Source organism: Mandrillus leucophaeus, unplaced genomic scaffold (genome assembly GCF_000951045.1).
Source record: "Mandrillus leucophaeus isolate KB7577 unplaced genomic scaffold, Mleu.le_1.0 Scaffold749, whole genome shotgun sequence".
In the NCBI taxonomy this organism is placed as follows: Eukaryota; Metazoa; Chordata; class Mammalia; order Primates; family Cercopithecidae; genus Mandrillus; species Mandrillus leucophaeus.
Genome location: NW_012108130.1, coordinates 1,397,594 through 1,418,293, shown reverse-complemented (window position 1 = coordinate 1,418,293; position 20,700 = coordinate 1,397,594). Strand labels below are relative to the sequence as shown.

Below are 20,700 nucleotides of genomic sequence, written 5' to 3'. Positions count from 1 at the left end.
GCAAGAATGCAATGAAAGGGGCACTTCAGCACTGAGAGTCCTCCTCAAAAATCTGCAACTTCAGTTTAATCATGAAAACACATCCAGCATATCCAAACTGAGGAACATTTTACAAAATACTTAACCAGCACTCTTTAAAACTGCCTAAATCATGGGAAACAAGAAAAGACTGAGACAGTCACAGACCAGAGGGGCCTAAGGAGACAAGACAACCAGCACAATGTGGTATTCTAGGCTGGATCCTGGGAAAAAAAAGGACATTACTGGAAAAACTGGTGAAATCCAGATACAGTTAGCAGTAAGATGTCAATGTTCGTTTCTTAAACTAATGTATCTCAGTAATATAAGATGGGAATACTAAGGGAAAACTGGTTGAAGGATAAAGGGGAACTCTCCGTACTATCTTTGCAACGTTTCAGTAAAATCTAAAATTATTCCAAAACAAAGTTTATTTTAAAAAAAAAGACTCCAGACACACTTGTTTACAAAGGTTATCTAGTAGCCATGGATAAACTTTCTTGGAGTAAACACTACCACCAATGAATCCAATCACCAAGCTGAGTTCCCATAAATATTTCAAATGTCAAGTGAAAAGTCCTAGATTAAGTCACAGAATTATAAAGACATTGATGACAGCTGATGACAGTCATCAATTCAACTAGATTACTACAGATAGCTTAAAGCTTTTTAGTAGTCTCTTACAGTTTACAGAATAAAACCTAAACTCCTGTAAGCTCTGAAGAACACAGCCACTTGGTTTTCATTCAGCAGGATTTACTCAGACAGATTAACCTTCTGAAAGTTCCTGAACAATGTCAAGCTCATTCCCACCTCAGGGCCTTTAGCACTTGGTTTTCCTCATCTGTCTCTTCACACAGCTAGTGTCTTCTTATCTTTCAGTTGAGCATATCCCCATTCCAGGAACTCCCTAAACACTCCATATAACCACTCTGTTGTTCATGTTTCAATACAGCATTCAATAAATTACATGAGATATTTAACTATTTATTAATTAATTTATTTAGAGACTGGGTCTCACTCTGTCACCCAGGCTGGAGCACAGAGGCACGATCTCGGCTCGCTGCAACCTCCACTTTCCGGTTTCAAGCGATTCTTGTGTCTCAGCCTCACGAGTACCTGAGACTACAGGTGAATGCCACCAAACCTGGCTAATTTTTGTATTTTTAAGCGACGGAGTTTCACCAGGGGTTTTGTCATGTTGGTCAGACTGGTCTTGAACTCCTGGCCTCATGTTATCTGCCCGCCTCAGGCTCCCAGAGTGCTGGGAATACAGGCATGAGCCACCACACCCAGCCAACACTTTATTATAAAACAAGTTCTGTGTCAGATGATTTTGCACAACTGTAGGCTAATGTAAGTATTCTGAATACATTTAAAGTGGGATAGGCTAAGCTATGATGTTTAGTAGGTTAGGTGTATTAAATGCTGGGTTTATTGGGACGTGACCCCATCATAAGTTGAGGAGCACCTGTATTTTATTGGGTTAACTAATGTCTGTCTCCTCTACGTTTTCATCATGTTATTCCAGAGACAAGGCAGAATTATCCATGGAATCTCATCCTATAAAGGGAATATTGTGTTGAAAAAGTATCTTATTTCTCTTTTAGTAATCTTAGTTCTGTCTTTTGGAGCTTGATAGTAAAAATTAATCCTCTCTCCAGAAAACAGGCCTAAAAAATATCAGTCCGCATACGTATTACACTGACTCACTACTCCACATAATGAATGTAGTTTTTAAATGATCCAAAAAGATATCAATAATTTCTGAATTGAAAAACCTTAAATATTTCGTATTTTAGTGAAGCTGATATTGTTACAAGTACAGGAATTCCCCTGCTGGTTATCAGCAGCTTACGTTTACTAAATTCATCTGCTCTGTAATACATACTATCATCACAGAACAGGTGCTTTTCACAAAGTATTCAAGATGGAAGGGAAGGCAAACAGGAATTTAATTCTCTATGTGTGAAGTATTAAAGTTATTTGATACTATTCAGTCAAATATCTCTTATGTGAGATATTAAAGTTATTTAATATTATTATTCAGTCAAGTCCCCAAAACATGAGTGTACTCGTCTACTCAATCTTTTGTCATTCTTCCACCTCTCTCTAGTGTTCATCCTTTCATTCTCATTGCTACTGTTCATATTTCAGTAAAGTCCTCATTATGTTTTTCCCACCTTCAGTCACAAAATATTGGTTTTATATCAACACACCTCTGCCAGAAAACCCAGAATGATTCACAACTGCTTCAAATCTAAGCTTCATTTTCGAGAGTTCAAAGTTTTCCATAATCTGATCCTATTACTTCAGACCATTTCCCCAACTAAGTCTCTGATCTAACTAATCTCATTTTTCTATGCTTATAATACACGCTTGTTTCTAATTCCATACCTTTGTCTCATACAAGTTCATGTTTCCTGATTCAATCAGTCACGAATTTCTAAAACTTTGAGTACAGTCCTACTCTCAAAAAAATAATATTACAAACTCTTGGTAAGCAGTATTTGCATTATTCAAATCTTTTCCTTTTTAAAATACTCTTCTCCTTTGTTTTATCAGGAGAAGCAAAAAGGCTGTTGATGCTCACTTCCAAAAAGACTACTACATTCTTAGGTGTCTTTAAGTTACACTGGAATTTGGAAACTTCAAACCAAATCACAACAGTATAACAGAGTACCCAAAAATCAAAACAGCAAAAAATAATGGGCACATGAATAAAAGTACAAAGCAACTTATTTGTAAATTTTCAAGATGTCACCTCATTATTATTATTATTATGCTAAGGACAACAGTATCTTAAAATTATAAACGTTCATAGTCTTCCATTTACTAGTCAAAATGACTATTTTTCCAAGACAAAACAGTCACTTAAATACATCACAAAGATACCAATAAATACCTGTAAAAGACTATTTCTATAGTAAAGAAAATTAGTAAAAGTGTTGATACTGATGACTATAAATTTCATTCAATTATATTAGGCTAATTAAAATGTAAAGATTTCAAGTTTAAAGTCCAAGTGAGATAATTTACCAAGCAAATTAAATTCTGTGATTAGTATAATTCATTCACTATGGGTAAAGTAGTTAAAAATCTTTCCTAATTCTCAAAGATGTTCATCAAAACCACTTAATACCAGTTGAAGGGAAACTGAGAGCAGTACTTTATTCTTAAAACATGAAACATACATTTTAAATGCACATATTTATATCAAACGGTAACTAATTGAATTATACCAAACATCCTTATGGTACTCATAATCATGATCCAAGCAAAAAACTAAAGAAAAGCAAGGTCGGATGAACTTAATATTCAACTGCTGTACTTTCAAGCTTTCCATTTTTTTATGTTGAACAGGTTTTCTAGTTCTAAGGTTTGCCTAGATGTTGAACTTGTACCTCCTTAGAATTTTGGTTAAGCCAGAGCCTTTCTTTAAAAAAAAAAAATAATAATTTGCAATAAAAGAAATTATGGTCTAAATCGCAAAGATGACAAGAAACCTTAGCAATTTAAATAGACAAGCCTTGAAATAATACTGTGATCAAAGTATCAAGCAGCCTAATATAACCCAGCTGGCTCAGGCTTATCATATATGGTACTCATTACCACAATTTCACTATTTAATCTACTTCCTGGTGTCAACAAAAACTTTGTTATTAATTCCTCCCAGTTATGGATCTGCTTAAATTATTGCACTTTCTGATAAGACAACCCTCTGTCCAAAAAATTTTTTAAAAAGGAGCAGGTCTTATTTTAAATGTTTTAGAAATGGAACCCCGGTTAGTAAAACCACAGAAACCATGGTGGCTTTGTATTATTAGCCGTCTACATAAGGGTATGTTGATTTCTATGGAGGTAATAGATGACTCATGGTTAACACAATTTTGTAAGGGATCACATGTTTTATCAAAAAGGTAACCATATGCACGTATGCAAAAAGAACTACTCTACAAATTGTTAAAATTCAAGAGATGTATCCACTGACAAAGGTATACAGGTTAGATTCTGCTAGCCCGTCCTCTTATCCATACAAAACTTCTCCATCACTCATGTAGATCCTTGTTGGTTACAACTTGTAAGATTTTGAAGCTATAGATCTTACTGCCTTTAAGTAATTAAATGTTTCTTAGGAACTTGTTTTTACAAATAATTTGTTTCCAAAAAGACTCCATTTAGGCAAAGTAAAAATGCTAGGATTATTAAATCTACCTCAACACTTCTACCAAACACTGAAGCAGCAAAAAACCAAATCAAAAAATACAAAGAGATACATAAGAAAAGGGCAGTGTGATCATGATTACTGTCACTGGATTTACTGGTCTGTCTCAGCCACAGGTACCAGGACATTGAAAAGATGAATTGTGAGAGTTGTTCACGGTGCACACCTCCATTTTTTACAAAGAGCTAGTTGGACTGGTTACAAAGGAGTCACTAACTGCTCAGTGTTTCATGAGTGGCACCCAGCGTTCACACAGATTCCTTACAGCTAACTGATCCATTTCCTTTCCATGCTCTCTTCTCTTTCATTCTGCTTGCCCAGATGGCAGCCACAGCAGATTGGAAGCATTGCACAACATACTACTTAACCATACTGTGTACTCAGTAAAGAAGGAAATTCACATGACAGGTTTTATCAGTATTGTCTGTTTAAGTCATCTGCAAAGCAATGTATTCTAGAAGGTCTTCCTGTGTCATCAGTCAGGCACTGATTTCCTAAGTCAAATTAAACCATCTATTCAAACTATTATTTGTAATTGCATTCAGTGATATTTAATAAGAACATATTTTTCTTCCCCTACCCCACCCAGCTTGGTCTGTACTTTCAGTTAGTTTCTCCATTCCATGTAGCAAAATAGTAGAGGCTGTGCTGACTTTCAGCAGTGAAATGGGTTTAGTGTCTGTATATATTCAACCACCGCTAATCTTCTGTTGACCTTCATTTTTACTTAATATAATACCCAGTGTACGCCCACAAACTTAACTTTCTAAAAATCTGGTGTTAAATTTGATACTCGTTTGATTTCATTTGTGTTGATAATAAATGATAATGTCAAGAAGCAGCCTTTTAAGTAAATACAATATGTCTACAAGTCACAACTGCAGGCAACTGCATCACTCACTGTGCTTCTGAAAACATACTGGAATTACTGCCACCTCCCTAAATTGTGATGGATTATATATTAGATGGGCATACTGGGGTTTCTGGTTCTGCATTTGCCATTAATTTTAAACTTGGGCATCTCTGGGACTCAGTTTCCCATCTGCTAAAATAATTACAAAAGTTCCTCCTGTGATTCTCTTTGTAAATATGAAAAGTAAAGCTGTAGAGACTCAAGATTCCAATTAGCAGTAAAGCCAGAACTTTGTCAGTAGCCAGAAGTCAGTCTAGATTTCCTGTTATGCCTATCTGAAAGTTTCCCATATATAAGAAATATATAATATTTGCTATATATACATTTTAGAAATATATTCTATTTTAGAAATTTTCTCAACTAAGAACTGTAACGGTATACGTGTATACACATTGCTTCCGTAATTGGATACTAGCATCTTTTCAGGTTGCCCAGAAGATGAGGAGACAATTTAAGACAGAAATGTAAATCTGGATTATGAAAAAAACATCAGAGTCTCACTGTTGGCCACATCGAATATCTCCAAAAGGGGCAGGGAGGCAAACCATACACAGCTTAACACTGCATATAACGTCTATACCACCCCATTTTCCATTTTATCAACAGAGAAAACAGCTCATACCCATCAAACTATTTTATTATCCTTTATACAACCCCTCATCCTCTTCTAGTACTGAATCTTTTTAATGTTTTATCTTTTTTCATGGGGTTGGTGAGGCTGGTAGTTGGAGGAAGAAGAGAAATTAAAATATTAAGAAGAAACAATTCACATTACCAACAATCCTGGTAATACTTTTTAAAAAACTGAGTACATTTAAAGTATTGGGAGTTGCTACCAAATGACAATGAATCAAAAATGAAAATAAAATACTTCTAATATGACAAAGAAAAAAAGATGATCAACTTATAAATTTTCAAGAACAAAAGTATCGTATGAAACACATACATTCAGAATCACTTTGAATTACAAACTTGGAGACACACAGTTTCGTAAATATGTGTTTATAACCCCAAGACATTCTCCAGCTAAACAAAAATATGTTCCAGACATGTTCACCTGCATATTAACATAATATTCACCTTTCAATAATCTGATTCACTAACATAATGCACTAAAACAAGTCTCCTCATGCTTCTCATGTTCAAGTCAAATACACTGCTTAAAACCACTAAGTTCTATAAATAACAAACATTTCAAAAAATATCTGTAGCAGAAATGTAAGTTAGCAAAGGCCAAAGTGCCCAGCACACAGTTTCCACTCAAATATTGGTGTGATGAATAAACAACAAAAGAAGAAACAAAGAAAAGCAAAAAGGAGACATTGAAGTGAGAGCAGATGAGCCTGGAATCTACAGTGACTTGAGAGCAACTGGAATTCGTAGGACTGTTGCTGTTGCTGCTGCTGCTGCCGCCGCTGCTGCTGCTGCTGTCACTGCTGTCTGCTGAGAATAACAGCATGCCACAGGTCTAGGGAGCCCCATCAAGGGCTCTGCTGCCAAACTCCTTCTACCACAGTTGCTGGTTTGTGAGGTTAGTAGCCTACCGCCAAAGTATGTCTCCACAAGGTAGTCGCCCATTCAATTCTATAAACCAGAAAAAATTTGAATACATTTCTGCAAAGACCACTGGAAGAACTGTATGGCCCTCTCATCCGTCACATAGGAAAGAAGGGCTGTCTGTATATCAAACGATGATGTCTGTAGGTTAGATGTTAGAGGGCAAAAAAAAAAAAAAAAGACGGTAAATACGTATATGGGGTAAGGAAAGAGGGAGATGTCGGGTTTCATTATAAACCTATATCATAACATTATTACTTAAAGTCAAAATAAATACTGCCTTTGTTTTCAACTATACCAGAAAGCATCTAAAACGTGCTGAGTAAAAATTACTGGTAGAAAAAAGCATTAAATAATACTCATGGTGGAGAAGCGTTAATGGTATGAAAACACAATTCTGAAACTGCTAATAGGTAAGCCATGAAGAATAATCTCAAACAGATAAAAGAACAATCTCAAAACAGATAAAAGCTCCACAAACTGAAAATTTCACCTGGAGAGAGATGAATATAAAGCAAACAGAACACTTTACTGGCATAACTAAGATAGCACTCTATTAGGATAAAGGGCAATTTGGAAAACTCAGTATTAGCACCAAAACATCAAATGTAATTATAATTAATTATTGACTTGTAAAACATACATTAGGTAATATATTTAATTGGGGGAATGAAACTGAGTACCATTTCTCCTGGGCAAGATAGGAAGCAACTCTGAACTTGAAAAAAAAGAAATAGCAAGGATCTTTGGTTACATACTGTAATTGTGACTTTTTGACATTTTAATTAGTACGAAAGCAGTTCATTTTAATGGTTATTACCTTAAAGTTTAGTAATAAATTCAAATATCTTTACCTAAAGTTGTTGTGGGTCAAAAGTAAGACAGTTTTTATTTAATTAAAATTTAAACCACTGGGAACAGTAATTTAAGGATTACATTTTTAGACTTGGGAAACTTAGGAATTTTAAATACTATTTAAGTACTATATCCACCTGTAATTTTCAAATCTTACAGTATTACTTTAAGTCTGCACAAAATTTGAACAGGTTTTACTTGGCTTATTTCCAAACCATAGCACTTACGCTTTGGGGACTAAGGGAGAATAGAGTGTAAAGCGCTTTAATTTCTTTAAGCAGAAAAATCTTTTACCTTGACTACATTTTCAAAAGTTTATCCTTCCACGCACAAGAGTTTCTCAACTTATTTTTAAAAAAGAAAAGAAAAAGAACTAAATTGTAAAACATGAAGTAAATGCAAAAATATTTTTCAAGCTTTCAAAATGAAGCTAGACTTTGTTCCTACTATTGTATTTAAAATCTTGAGACACTCAAACTGAAAGAACCAAAAAGCCATGAAAATACGGGAACTGATGCTTCCTATTCGGATTTTGCTTCTCATATATTCTAATCACCTTAATAAACCAAAAGCCAAACACGTAAAGTAAATTTAGCTTTTTACGTTAAAGTTTCACCTCACAAATCAGGCTTTTCTGAGTGATTCAAAAAAATGTAAGTGAGCAGAAATCTAAAGTTCATTGCCCTGATTATTTAGCAGTAAATCACTAAATGTGAACAGTTTAACATTTTCAAAATACTACGTGAGCAACAAAAAGATGAGTACCAAGAGGAATTATATAATTCAGTGTACAGATTCTCTCTAGTTACCTGCTTACATAATGCTTCTAAAATCAAGTATCTATTAAGTATTTTACTAAATATTTTAAATAGAACTGCAATATGGGCCCCAAGGTTCTATAAACATGACACTAACATCATTATTAGGAGAACTTTTCATGTATAAAAACAAGCGTCAAAAACAACTTCTCTACCTGAATACTAAAGCAACAGCAATATCTGAAAAGTATTTTCAAGGAATCTGAACAATAAAGATGTCAAATTAAAAATATATACATATCAGTTTGTTCCTGATTTCTAGAGGTGTGTGTGCCACTTATGAGGACCCAGATAAACAAATAATCAGAACACATTCAAAGGACACAACTTTCTTGTTTAACAGTTACTTAAAATTGCAACTGACATCTATCTACAGAATCAAACTTCACCACTCCTGTGAAGTCATCCCCCAAAAGGAATTAGTGGCTGATAGCTGGGTGTTCCCATCATTTTTTCCTCTTGTAGTCTAGACTTACATCAATTCTGTTTTACAATTTTTTTATGTATGCACTTGTCTCTCCCACTTAAAATCTTTGGAGGCAGTAACCAGATTTGGTGTCTTTGTATCTTTTTTACTTCCCACTCAAGTAATTTGCTGGCTAAATGCTGAAGTGAATTAGGGTGGACTAATTTTTTTTCTGGATATTTGAAACATTTTATCATACCTCCACACCTGACCACAATGATATGAGGTCACTAGGTAAACATGCTATTTCTCCATTAAATTTCAAAACATACCCCAAAATTGTCTACATATCGTTTCTAACATTTCTACCAAAAATATATCATTTAAAAAAAAATGTAACAAAAGAAACAGAAGTTTTCAAAAAAGGAATGTGTCAAACAGACCACAATGATCACTGACTATTCATACAGATGGGGGTAAGACAAAATAATAAGTAAACACATGTCTATTCACAAAATGTCCCCATCTGTCTAAAAAATATCAAATGCTTTCTCTATCCAAATTCAATTCTTCCCTGAGCTTAAAAGCAATACAAAGGCGAAGTAGTAACTACAGACTAGGTTTCCAGCAGTTTTACCCTGGGTGTGGGCTGCAGGAAAACTAAGAAGAGAAGGAAGGTGAGATTTGAGGAAGCAAGTAACTAAGCAGAGATTTTCTCCAATGTAAAATATGACTAACTTGCACAGAGAGCACTGCAAAGAACATCACCATACAAATTTATTCTCTCCAAACTCAGTCACACAAAAATAACCCTATGCTGGGAAAAATTACTCTAAATACATCAATATTTTAATTACATTTTTGTCAATTCATATTTTAGCCTCTGAAAGGACTGATTCTACAACTCTGCTTTTCTTTTGAAAACATAAACAAAATATGTAAACAGTTGACGCCAGTATTTCTTATTGCAACACCAAACTTGATTAATACAAGAGCAAATAATTTTCAAGTAACAATTTTCTCCTACTGAAAATGAACAAAAACAGATAAAAGCTATGTGCTGTATTTATCACTACAATGCGTATTATCACTTTAATAATTATACATGGTGCACACATGAATACTGTCTGAGTAAAAAGACATTATTTTATTCCCCTAACCGAATTTTAGGAATACAATGCACTCTTCATGCTTCGTTTTGAAATCAACCTATTTTGAAGGCTAAGGATCATCCTTTGTGTGTAATAAGCAAAATTGGCCACTCCAAATATGAAAATTATGGATTTGGCTCTGATGCAAAATAAAGTAAGCTTCTTACAGCACCTGAAATATTAAATCAATTTAGTCTGCTGAAAAGCAAGGCAGTGAGTTATTGAATCTGTGTTTAATTCAGTGCACTTTATAACATATTTAAGGAATTCAGTTGTATAAAACAGTATCTGAATCTTATCAGATGAAAATATTTTTCCCTTTTAGCAAGCCTTGGGTTGCATGTTTGAGAAAACAAATTAGTCTTCAGTTCTGCTAAGCTTGATAATAGTGCCCCCTAATGGGAATTTTAGTATGAGTTTTTCTACTCTTTTTTTGTTTTGTTTTGAAAAAGCATATATTCTCTAATATGATCAAATTATCTCACTTTCAACTAGAAGGTAAATTCTGTAATACAAAAGTTTATGAAGACTGAATCCACTCAAAGGAGTTACCACATGTACAAAAACACAAATTGTGAATTAAGAGAAACAAATAGAAAACTTATAACAAAAGTTTTCTAGGTTTTGAATCATCCAGTAACATAATCTAACACAGCACAATACAAAACATTACTCTCATAAGGAAATTATCATTCTCATTGTTTCTAGGACTCCAGTGAGCAATTAATACGTGCTAAATAAAAGATACCAGAGTCAGAAAAAATTGGTTCAGAAGTTATTCTATGTTGCACAGCTCCAAAGTATAAAGCTAAGATTTCCACCCAGGTTTTCTGGCCTCATACCATTATCTTCCCACAATGCCTAGTCACAGGTCAGCAACCACGAATTACAATTTCATATGTGTTTTCTTTTTCATGAAAAGGCACTAAAACTAAAGCAAAAACTACCTATTCTGATACTTTCTAGGTGTGCCAGTGAAACAAACATCCTATAGTATCAGTATGTTCGTTTCAGTGCTCAAAATACATTCTGAGCTCAGCCAAGATTAAAAGTAACATCAAGACCAAATATCGCACAAAAAATTATCAATTTATGATGAAAGAGAGGATTTATTGCCTTATTCTTTAACTTTACAGGAGAGGGAGAACAATGAGACATGAAGTTATATAAATCACAGGTGGTCAAAATTTCTTTAAGGATCAGACAGTAAATATGTCAGGCTTAGGACCCATATGGTCTCAGTCACAACTACTCAACTGTGCCACTGTATCGGGAACGAAGCCACAAAAAAATATGTGAATGGGCATCGCAGTGTCCCTACAAAACTTTATTTACAAATCAGATCATTGTTTGTCAATCTCTGACTTAAACCATTTATTAATATTTCACTTTTGGACAACAGATTAAAAATATCCTCTTTACATGAGACACCAAAACAAACAAACAAAACACCTGAAATATATACTCATTAAAATTTTGAAATATTTGGTATATTACCTCCCTGAGGCAGATGGCACAAAAAAAGACCTTTCTCTGAATAAATGCTAGTTTTAGAGAGCACAAAACAATAGAAAAGCAGTAAGAAATGCAATGGGTCTTTACCATGATTTTAAAAAATCAACATACAGGACTATTCCATATAACAGAAAATTATAGTTTTTATCTAACTTTAACAAAAATCTACTGGTGACTACATTTTAATGCCCATTTATATTAATGAGTATATGAGTTAGCATGAAAGTGAAAAACCTCTACCAGGAAAACTACAAAACACTGCTTAAAGAAATCATACACGACACAAACAAATGGAAACACATCCATGCTCATGGATGGGGAGAATCAATGTTGTGAAAATGACCATACTGCCAAAAGCAATCTACAAATTCAATGCAGTCCCCTCTCAAAATACCACCTCATTCTTCACAGAACTAGAAAAAACAATCCTAAAATTCATATGGAACCAAAAAAGAGCCTGCATAGCCAAAAGAAGACTAAGCAAAAAAACAAATCTGGAGGAATTACATTACCCAACTTTAAACTACTGTAAGGCCATAGTCACCAAACAGTATGGTACTGGTATAAAAACATGTATATAGTCCAATGGAACAGAACAGAGAACCCAGAAATAATGCCAAATACTTAGTTAACTGACTTTGACAAAGCAAACAAAAACATAAAGTGGGGAAATGACACCCAATTCAACAAATGGTGCTGAGATAATGGGCAATCCACATGTAGAAGAATGAAACTGGATCCTCATCTCTCACCTTATACAAAAATCAACTCAAGATGGATCAAAGACTTAAATCTAAAACCTGAAACCATAAAAATTCTAGAAGCTAACATTGGAGAACCTCTTCAGTACACTGGCGTAGGCAGACTTCATAACCAAGAACCCAAAAGTAAACGCAACAAAACAAAGATAAATAGATGGGACTTAATTAAACTAAAAAGCTTCTGCACAGCAAAAGAAATAATCAGCAGAGTAAACAGACAACCCAGAGAGTAGGAAAAATCTTCACAATCTATATAAACGACAAAGGACTAATATCCAGAATCTACAACGAACTCAAACAAGTCAGCAAGAAAAAAACAACTGCATCAAAAAGTGAGCTAAGGACACGAAAGAAGATACACAAATGGTCAACAAACATACGAAAAAATGCTCAACATCACTAATGATCAGGGAAATGCAAATCAAAACCACAGTGCAATGCCACCTTACTCCTAGCTAGAATGTCCACAATCAAAAAAAAACAAAAAACAAAAAAACAGAATTATAGATGTTGGTGTGGATGGGGTGAAAAGAAAACACTTTTGGTGGGAATGTAAACTAGTACAACCACTATGGAAAACAGTGTGTGGCAATTCCTTAAAGAACTAAAAGTAGATCTGCCATCTGATCCAGCAATTCCACTCCTGGGTATCTACCAAGAAGAAAAGAAGTCATTATGCGAAAAAGATAGTTGTACACGTATGTTTATAGCAGCACAATTTGCAATTGCAAAAATATGGAACCAGCACAAATGCTCATCAATCAATCAGTGGATAAAGAAAATGTGATGCATACATATATTATGGAATGCTATTCAGGCATAAAAAGTAACAAAATAATGGCATTTGCAGCAACCTTGATGGAATTAGAAACGATTATTCTAAGTGAAGTAACTCGGGAATGGAAAACCGAGTATCATATGTTCTCATTCATAAGTTGGAGTGAAGCTATGAGGATGCAAAGGCATAAGAAGGATACAACAGGCTTTGAGGAATTGGGGGAAAGGGTTGGGGGGTGGTAAGGGTTGAAAGACTGCACACTGCATACAGTGTACACTGCTCAGGTGATGGGTGCACCAAAATCTCAGAAAAAGAACTTATTCATGTAACCAAACACCACCCATTCCCCAAAAACCTACTGAAATAAAAATACATATATTAAAATTAGTAATAAAACCTGCTTCCCCCAAAAAAGAAAAAAAAAAATGTTAGGAGTTACATTGTATTGAAAATGCTAATTGTAATAAAAACACAAAAGAATAAATAAAAATTACTATGGTGGGAAAGAAAATGAAGACAGAAATAATTATGTCCAATATCTGTATATCTAGAAATACGTGAACAGTACATTCAAGGCCAGGAGGAAATGAGCCTTACTTTAATAACTGACCATTGGATCATATCAGAATTCATTGCTTTTGTGAGGACAATGGATTGAGAAACAGCACTTGGCAAGTTTGTAATCTCTCAACTCAGAGTTGGGTGAAATATCAACTGCATAATTATGGGCCTTTTAATTCTGAATAAAAGAGTTCCTAACTTTGCATTTTTTCAGAATTATAGTTAGAATGGAAACTGTGGCTATCACCATCAAGCCTGTCATCTCACCAACTTCTTAGAGAAACTATGGCAAGGCTCTGGAAGACAGAAAAACTAAATTTTTATAGGGAATGAATAATCTAAGATGAAAAAGAAAAAGAGGAAAGGATAGAAGTAGGGAAACTTAAATGGAGAGAATGTAATATGGGAAAGTCCACCCTCAAAATGTTTGAATGGAAAGCACAGTCACCCAGGAAAAAGGCCAGAGGACAGCACACAAATAAAAAGGAGGGAATGTTACCATCACCAAGTACACAGTCATTCTAAAGGGTTGAGGAGTAAATAGTTGTCAGAAAAATTTATGAGTATTTTTTAAATTCTCATGAAAAATAAAATGGAGAGATCAATGCAAGTATTTTTTCAAAAAGAATATATGGGTTAGGTGAAAGAACCTAAAATTTAAATCTATCACATGAGGTTATGAAAAACTAAAGAATACTATTATCTTAGATTTTTCACATGTATAAGAAAAATGACAATTCCCATTAATTTCCAAAGGTAGACCAAGAAAAACTTATTTACTTGTTTTACACAAAAAGTGGATTTCACATACGGAATAATGACCTACACTCAACACCCTTTAACTTCTGGCATACACTTCACTAAGAGTCTAAGAGCAACATATTATAGTAGAAAAACCATGGTATTTGGAACTCAGCCAGCTACTGGTTATAATCCCTATATTATCAATTCCTAGTTAAGATTTCTGATAAGTTATTTATGTCACTAAACATCAGTATCCTAATTTCAGAAAATGGGACTGAAAAGACCTTCAACTGTGCAGATTAACAACTAATCATAGGCAATTTATATACAGTACACAGAATACAATGCCTATTTTTTACTATTTAATGATAAACGTAAGTCTCTATCTCAGGGCTAAAATATTTTTCTACATTTACAACTGTTTGATTTAAATTTAAAGTATATTTTAATTGAAATTTTAAAAACTTGAATTGTTGTAGTGTTCTTAAATTTAAATTTTTACACTGACAAATATTAAATGTTTTCATTTAAATGTTTAATGTACATGTTCATGCTCATTTTCTCTCTTGCCTGCCACCATCTAAGACATGTCTTTTGCCTTCTGCCATGATTGTGAGGCCTCCCCATCCACGTAGAACTGTGAGTCCATTAAATCTCTTTTTCTTTATAAATTGCCAGGTCTCGGGTATGTCTTTATCAGTGGCATGAAAACGGACTAATACAGTAAATTGGTACCAAGAGTTGGGTGCCACTGTAAATATCCAAAAATGTGGAAGCAACTTTGGAACCAGATAGTAGGCAAAGGCTGAAACAGTTGAAAGGGCTCAGAAGACAGAAAAACTGTAGGAAAGTTTGGAACTTCCCAGAGACTTGTTGAATGGTTTTGACCAAAATGCTAATAATGACATGGATAACGAAATCTAAGCTGAGGTGATCTCAGATGGAGATGAGGAACTTGCTGGGAACTGCAATAAAAATGATTCTCGCTATGTTTTAGCAAAGAGACTGCTAAATGATTTGTGGAACGCTGAACTTGAGAGAGACGATTTAGGGTATGTGGTGGAAAAAATTTCTAAGCAGCACAGCATTGAAGAGGTGACTTGGGTGCTGTTAAAATCATTCAGTTTTAAAAGGGAAACACAGAATAAAGTTCAGAAAATTTGCAGCCTAACAATGCGATAGAAAAGAAAAGCCCACTTTCCGAGGAGAAATTCAAGCAGAAATTTGCGTAATGAGAAGCCAAATGCGAATCTCCAAGACAGTGGGGAAAATGTCTCCAGGGCAAGTCGGAGACCTTCACAGCTGCAGCTCCCATAACAGGCCTAGAGGCCTAGAAGGAAAAAAAGGTTTTGTGGGCCCTCCTGCTGTGTGTAGCCTAGGGACTTGGTGGCCTGCATCCTAGTCACTCTAGCCATGGCTAAAAGGAGCCAAGATACAGCTCGGGCTGTGGCTTCAGAGGGTGCAAGCCCCAAGTCTTGGCAGCTTCCATGTGGTGTTGAGCCTGCAGGTGCCCAGAAGTCAAGAATTGAGGTTTGGGAACTTCTGCCTAAATTTCAGAGGATGTATGGAAATGCCTGGATGTCCAGGCAGAAGTTTGCTGCAGGTGCAGGGCTCTCATGTAGAACCTCTGCTAGGGCAGTGCAAAAGGGAAATGTGAGGTTGAAGCCCCCACACAGAGTCCCCACTGGGGTACTGCCTAGTGGAGCTGTGAGAAGAAGGCCACTGTCCTGCAGACCCCAGAATGGTAGATCCACCAACAGCTTGCACCATGCACCTGGAAAAGCCGCAGACGCTCAACGCCAGCCCATGAAAGCAGCCGGGAGGAAGGCTGTACCCTGCAAAGACACAGGGGCAGAGCTGCCCACTTCTCGCATTAGCTTGACCTGAATGTGAGACATGGAGTCAAAGGAGATCACTTCTGGAGCTTTAAGATTTGACTGCCCCACTGGATTTCAAGATTTGCCTGGGGCCTTCTGCCCTTTGATTTTGGCTCATTTCTCCCATTTGAAATGCGTGTATTTATCCAATGCCTGTACCCCCGTCATATCTAGGAAGAACTAACTTGCTTTTGATTTTACAGGATCACGGGTAGAAGGAACTTGCCTTGTTTCAGATGAGACTTTGGACTGTGGACTTTTGAGTTAATGCTGAACTGAGTTAAGACTCTGGGGGACAGTTGGGAAGGCATGATTGGTTTTGAAATGTGGGGACATGAGATTTGGGAAGAGCAGCAGTGGCATGATACGGTTTGGCTGTGTCGCCACCCAAATCTCATCTTGAATTGTGGCTCCCATAATTCCCACATGTTGTGGGAGGGGGCGTAGTGGGAGATAACTGAATCATAGGGGCGGTTGCCCCCATACTGTTCTCATGGTAATGAGTAAGTCTTGCAAAATCTGATGATTTCATAAGGGGAAACCCTCTTCGCTTGGTTCTCATTTTATTTCTTGCCTGCTGCCATGTAAGACGTGCCTTTCACGTTCCATCGTGATTGTGAGGCCCTCCCAGCCATGTGGAACTGTGAGTCCATTAAACCTCTTTTTCTTTGTAACTTACCCAGTGTGGGGTATGTCTTCATCAGCAGCATGAAAATGGACTAACACAAATAACATATACTTGTGTCCTTGCTACCCAACTTAAGTAATTTTACCAATAAAGCTGAAGTCGTCTGTGTCCCCTCTATACCTCCCCTTCCAGAGGTAACTATTATCCTGAATTTGGTGTTTATTATTCTCATGCATGTTTATACTCTTACTACATGTGTATCTTTTATCAGCATGTAGTATTATATTTTTTAAAATTTCACACAAATAGCAGCATGTAGTATATATTCTGGAACTTGCTTTTTCTCTAACCCAAGTGAAGAAGCAGAGAAAACTGGCAGGAAAACCAAAGAATTGAGGTTTTGTTTTTCTTATCAGTTAAAAGGCCCTAAATGATCATTTTTTTAAAAAAATCTATTCTCGCAAAGTCTTCCTACGTAAATCCACACAGTTATTCTTCTGTTCTCTGTTTTCCAATTTGTAAAATTAGGATAATAATCTGTGCTTCTTACTCCATGTGAAACTTCTGAAATAAACATTCTTTTAAGACTTTGAAAATAAAGAGCTTATAGAAATTTTAAAAATCAAGTGCATGTTCGTGAAATAACATACTGGTCAATTCAAGTATTTCAGGCTCATAAAAGAAGTTGGTTTCCAATGATCTAGAATTAGTAATATATTTTGTTTCATTCGCCTACCATAATTGCAATGAATATTATTTCTTCATATTCTAAACCAAGAATATTATTTTAAAAATTAATTACCTGAAAAAACTGTGTGACAGTGTTAACTGTTCTGGAATAGATTCTATTCTCAACTGTGCCACCAACCCAATAACCAAACAAAACACTTAAACCTCTCAAACTCCTCACTTGTAAACCAAAGAAACTGCATTAACAATCTCTTCTTTTCCAGCCCTAGTGATTATTTAAATATAATTAAGTACCCCCAGATATGTACATGTATAGAGAAAGAGATATTCTAATACTGCCAGAATGAACTGCAGAGAAATCTCAACCTTAATTCTGTGGGAGGTAATTCAGATGAAATAGGGAGAGCATAGCCAGTTTTTTTTAAAGAAAAAAAAAAAAAAGATGCACACTGCATAAAGGTTTAAAAAATCCAAGTATGCTAGTATTCAGGTGCCTAGAACAAAAGTAGCCCTGGTTAGTTTCCAGAGGAATTCTTTAATGAAAAACTGTTTTGCAGACAAATTACAAGGTATTTATTTCACTTTAGCAAGCATATACTTTGTGTCTATCATATGCTCAAGGTATTATGAAGGTATGAAGTCAAATGAAGTAACATTCTATCAAAGTTAAAGTGATCAGTTAAAAGTCATATCGAAAATGACAAAAAGGAAATTAAGAAAAATCCAATTTACAATAGCATCATGAAGAATAAAATACTTAGGAATAAACTTAAGCAAAGAGGTAAAACGCTTTGGTTACCTACAAAACGCTGCTAAAAGATGATGCAAATAAATTGAGTACATCAAATGTAAAAACTCCTGCCCAGCAAACAATCAATATAGTAAAAAGGTAACCTACAAAACGGGAGAAAATACATATTGCAAACCACATATCTGATAAGAGGTTAATATCCAGAATATAAAGAACTCCTTCAACTCAACAGGAAAAAAAAAAGCCTCCAATTTTAAAATCAGCAAAGGACTTGAATAGACATTTTTTCAAAGATATACAAATCACCAACAAGCATATGAAAAGATCCTCAACATCAGTAATCATCAGAAGTGCAAATCAAAACCACAATGAGATGATCACCTCATATCTGTTAAAATGGCCATTATCAAACACACAGAAAACAACAAGTGTTGACAAGGATATTAAGAAATTGGAACCCTTGTGCAAGGTTAGAAATGTAAAATGGTGCAGCTGCTACTAAAAAACATACAGAAGTTCCTCAAAAAATTAAAAATAGAATTACTATGTAATACCACTTCTGGGTACGTATCCAAAAGAAAATGGGAACAGGATCTTGAAGAGATATTTGCACAACCATGTTCACTGCAGCATTATTCACAATAGCCAATAGGTGGGAGTAACCTAAACTTCCATCGATAGATGGCTGGATAAGGAAAAGTGGTACATACAGATGATGAATTATTATTCAGCATTAAGAAAAAAGAAGAAAATCCTGTCATTGCTACAACATGCATGAACTTTTAGGACATTATGCTAAATAAGCCACTCACAAAACAATAAATGCCACATGATTCCACTAACATAAAGTACCTATAGTCGGACTCTTGGAAACACAAAGTAGAATAGGGGATGAAGGGATGAAAGAGGTGGAAAAAGGATTGTTCAATGGATACACAGTTTGAGTTTTGCAAGATGAAATAGTTCTAGAAACCTACTGCACAATATGCATATACTTAACACTACTGTAATGTATACTTAAAATTTTTATGTGCTTTTTACCACAATAAAAAGTTACACAGAAAATGAAACCTGAGAGTTCAAATAAGTGAGAGGTTATTTTCAACGTGACTTTTAAAAAAATCTTTTAGATGCTGACTTTAGCCTTTGATGTGAGCTTTTAACTACTCTCAGCCTTTGCTAATGAAACAATTACACCCATAGTACAAAAACAGAATATTTCTGAAATGCTTGAGGAGTATCTTCTTTCTGAAGCAGAAAATGACTCCATCTCTTTCTAAACACTGACTTAATCAAAACAAGATAGAAGGGAATGGATACCAGACACATAAGGATGATCTTTGTCCCTCAAATCTTTATTTAGTAAGCTGATTTCAGGTTGACAAAGTCAACATCAGCAGAGTTCCTATCCAATCTATTACAAATCGGAATCACAAATTCCAAATAAGTAAAGGCCAAACTAATGATGTCTATGGTATAAACCCTCATTTCCCAGAATTTATGTAATTTTTCCAAAGTATCAGATATCAAGTGAAGTAGGCTGGCCTGACAGACTCCCAGCTCACATAACTTTATCAAAAGTTATGGTGAGACCTGTGTTAATATCCATTTGTATGCACTGCAAAGACACACTTGTGATGAACACCCTTACCTTCATCAAAGTCAGCATCATCCTCTGTGTGCTGAGGGAAAGGAAAGCAGTTGGTAATTTCAAGCCGATCTTCTACAACCAGGCCCAAAAGCACTCCTTGAACAACTTCAGTTCCTTGTCCTTCTTCTTGATAATGTTTGATTATCTTTAATACCACCTAAAACACACACACACACAGAAAGGAGCTTAACAACCATCCTAGTTTATTATTTCCTTTATTTCTAAGAAAAAAAAAAACAAAATAAACTGCACTAGGTTTGCAAAACCACAAAATTAAATAAGAGGAATAAATAAATGTCTTACAAATCCTTTCCTTTACCCTTACATAAATAATAAAGCTCACATAATCTAAATGTAGATCTGAAACTCCAGGAATTGGACTACATGTCAAAAACGGCCATGTACAGCATTTGTGCTCTTAAATCAAAGCTCCCCCATGGTCTGGCATCTAGGAGTTCCTTCAGCCAAATCAAACAATAAATACTCCCCTCAACCTGCGGCTATTATTGAGAAAGTGATCATGTTAATAGACACGTAAATGACAAAAATCATTAAGATACAGAGATAAAGGTCTCAATTATTGGGACACCTGAAAGCAGAGCCTTCTGATACATTCTCATTTTGTCTTTCTCAACAGATCATCTCCATAGTCAGAGGACGCAACAACGGGAATCTGGTTGGTACAGTCTCCAGCATGTATCCAACAAGAATCTGGTTGGTACAGTCTCCAGCATGATCTAGTTTTCCTCAACCAGAAGGATTCACTAAACAACCTTTCATGGAATAACCGGATCTTATACT

The 20,700-nt window shown here is 35.2% G+C and overlaps 1 protein-coding gene across 2 annotated transcripts in view; it reads right to left on the bottom strand.

The window, feature by feature from the left end:
* Window positions 1-20,700, bottom strand: part of EIF3H (eukaryotic translation initiation factor 3, subunit H) — a 122,063-nt gene that overhangs the window by 57,835 nt on the left and 43,528 nt on the right. For both annotated transcript variants that reach the window (XM_011966142.1, XM_011966141.1), the window contains exon 4: window positions 19,900-20,056. In XM_011966142.1, the coding sequence (XP_011821532.1) occupies window positions 19,900-20,056 (157 nt within the window). The remainder of the gene's footprint in view (window positions 1-19,899; window positions 20,057-20,700) is intronic.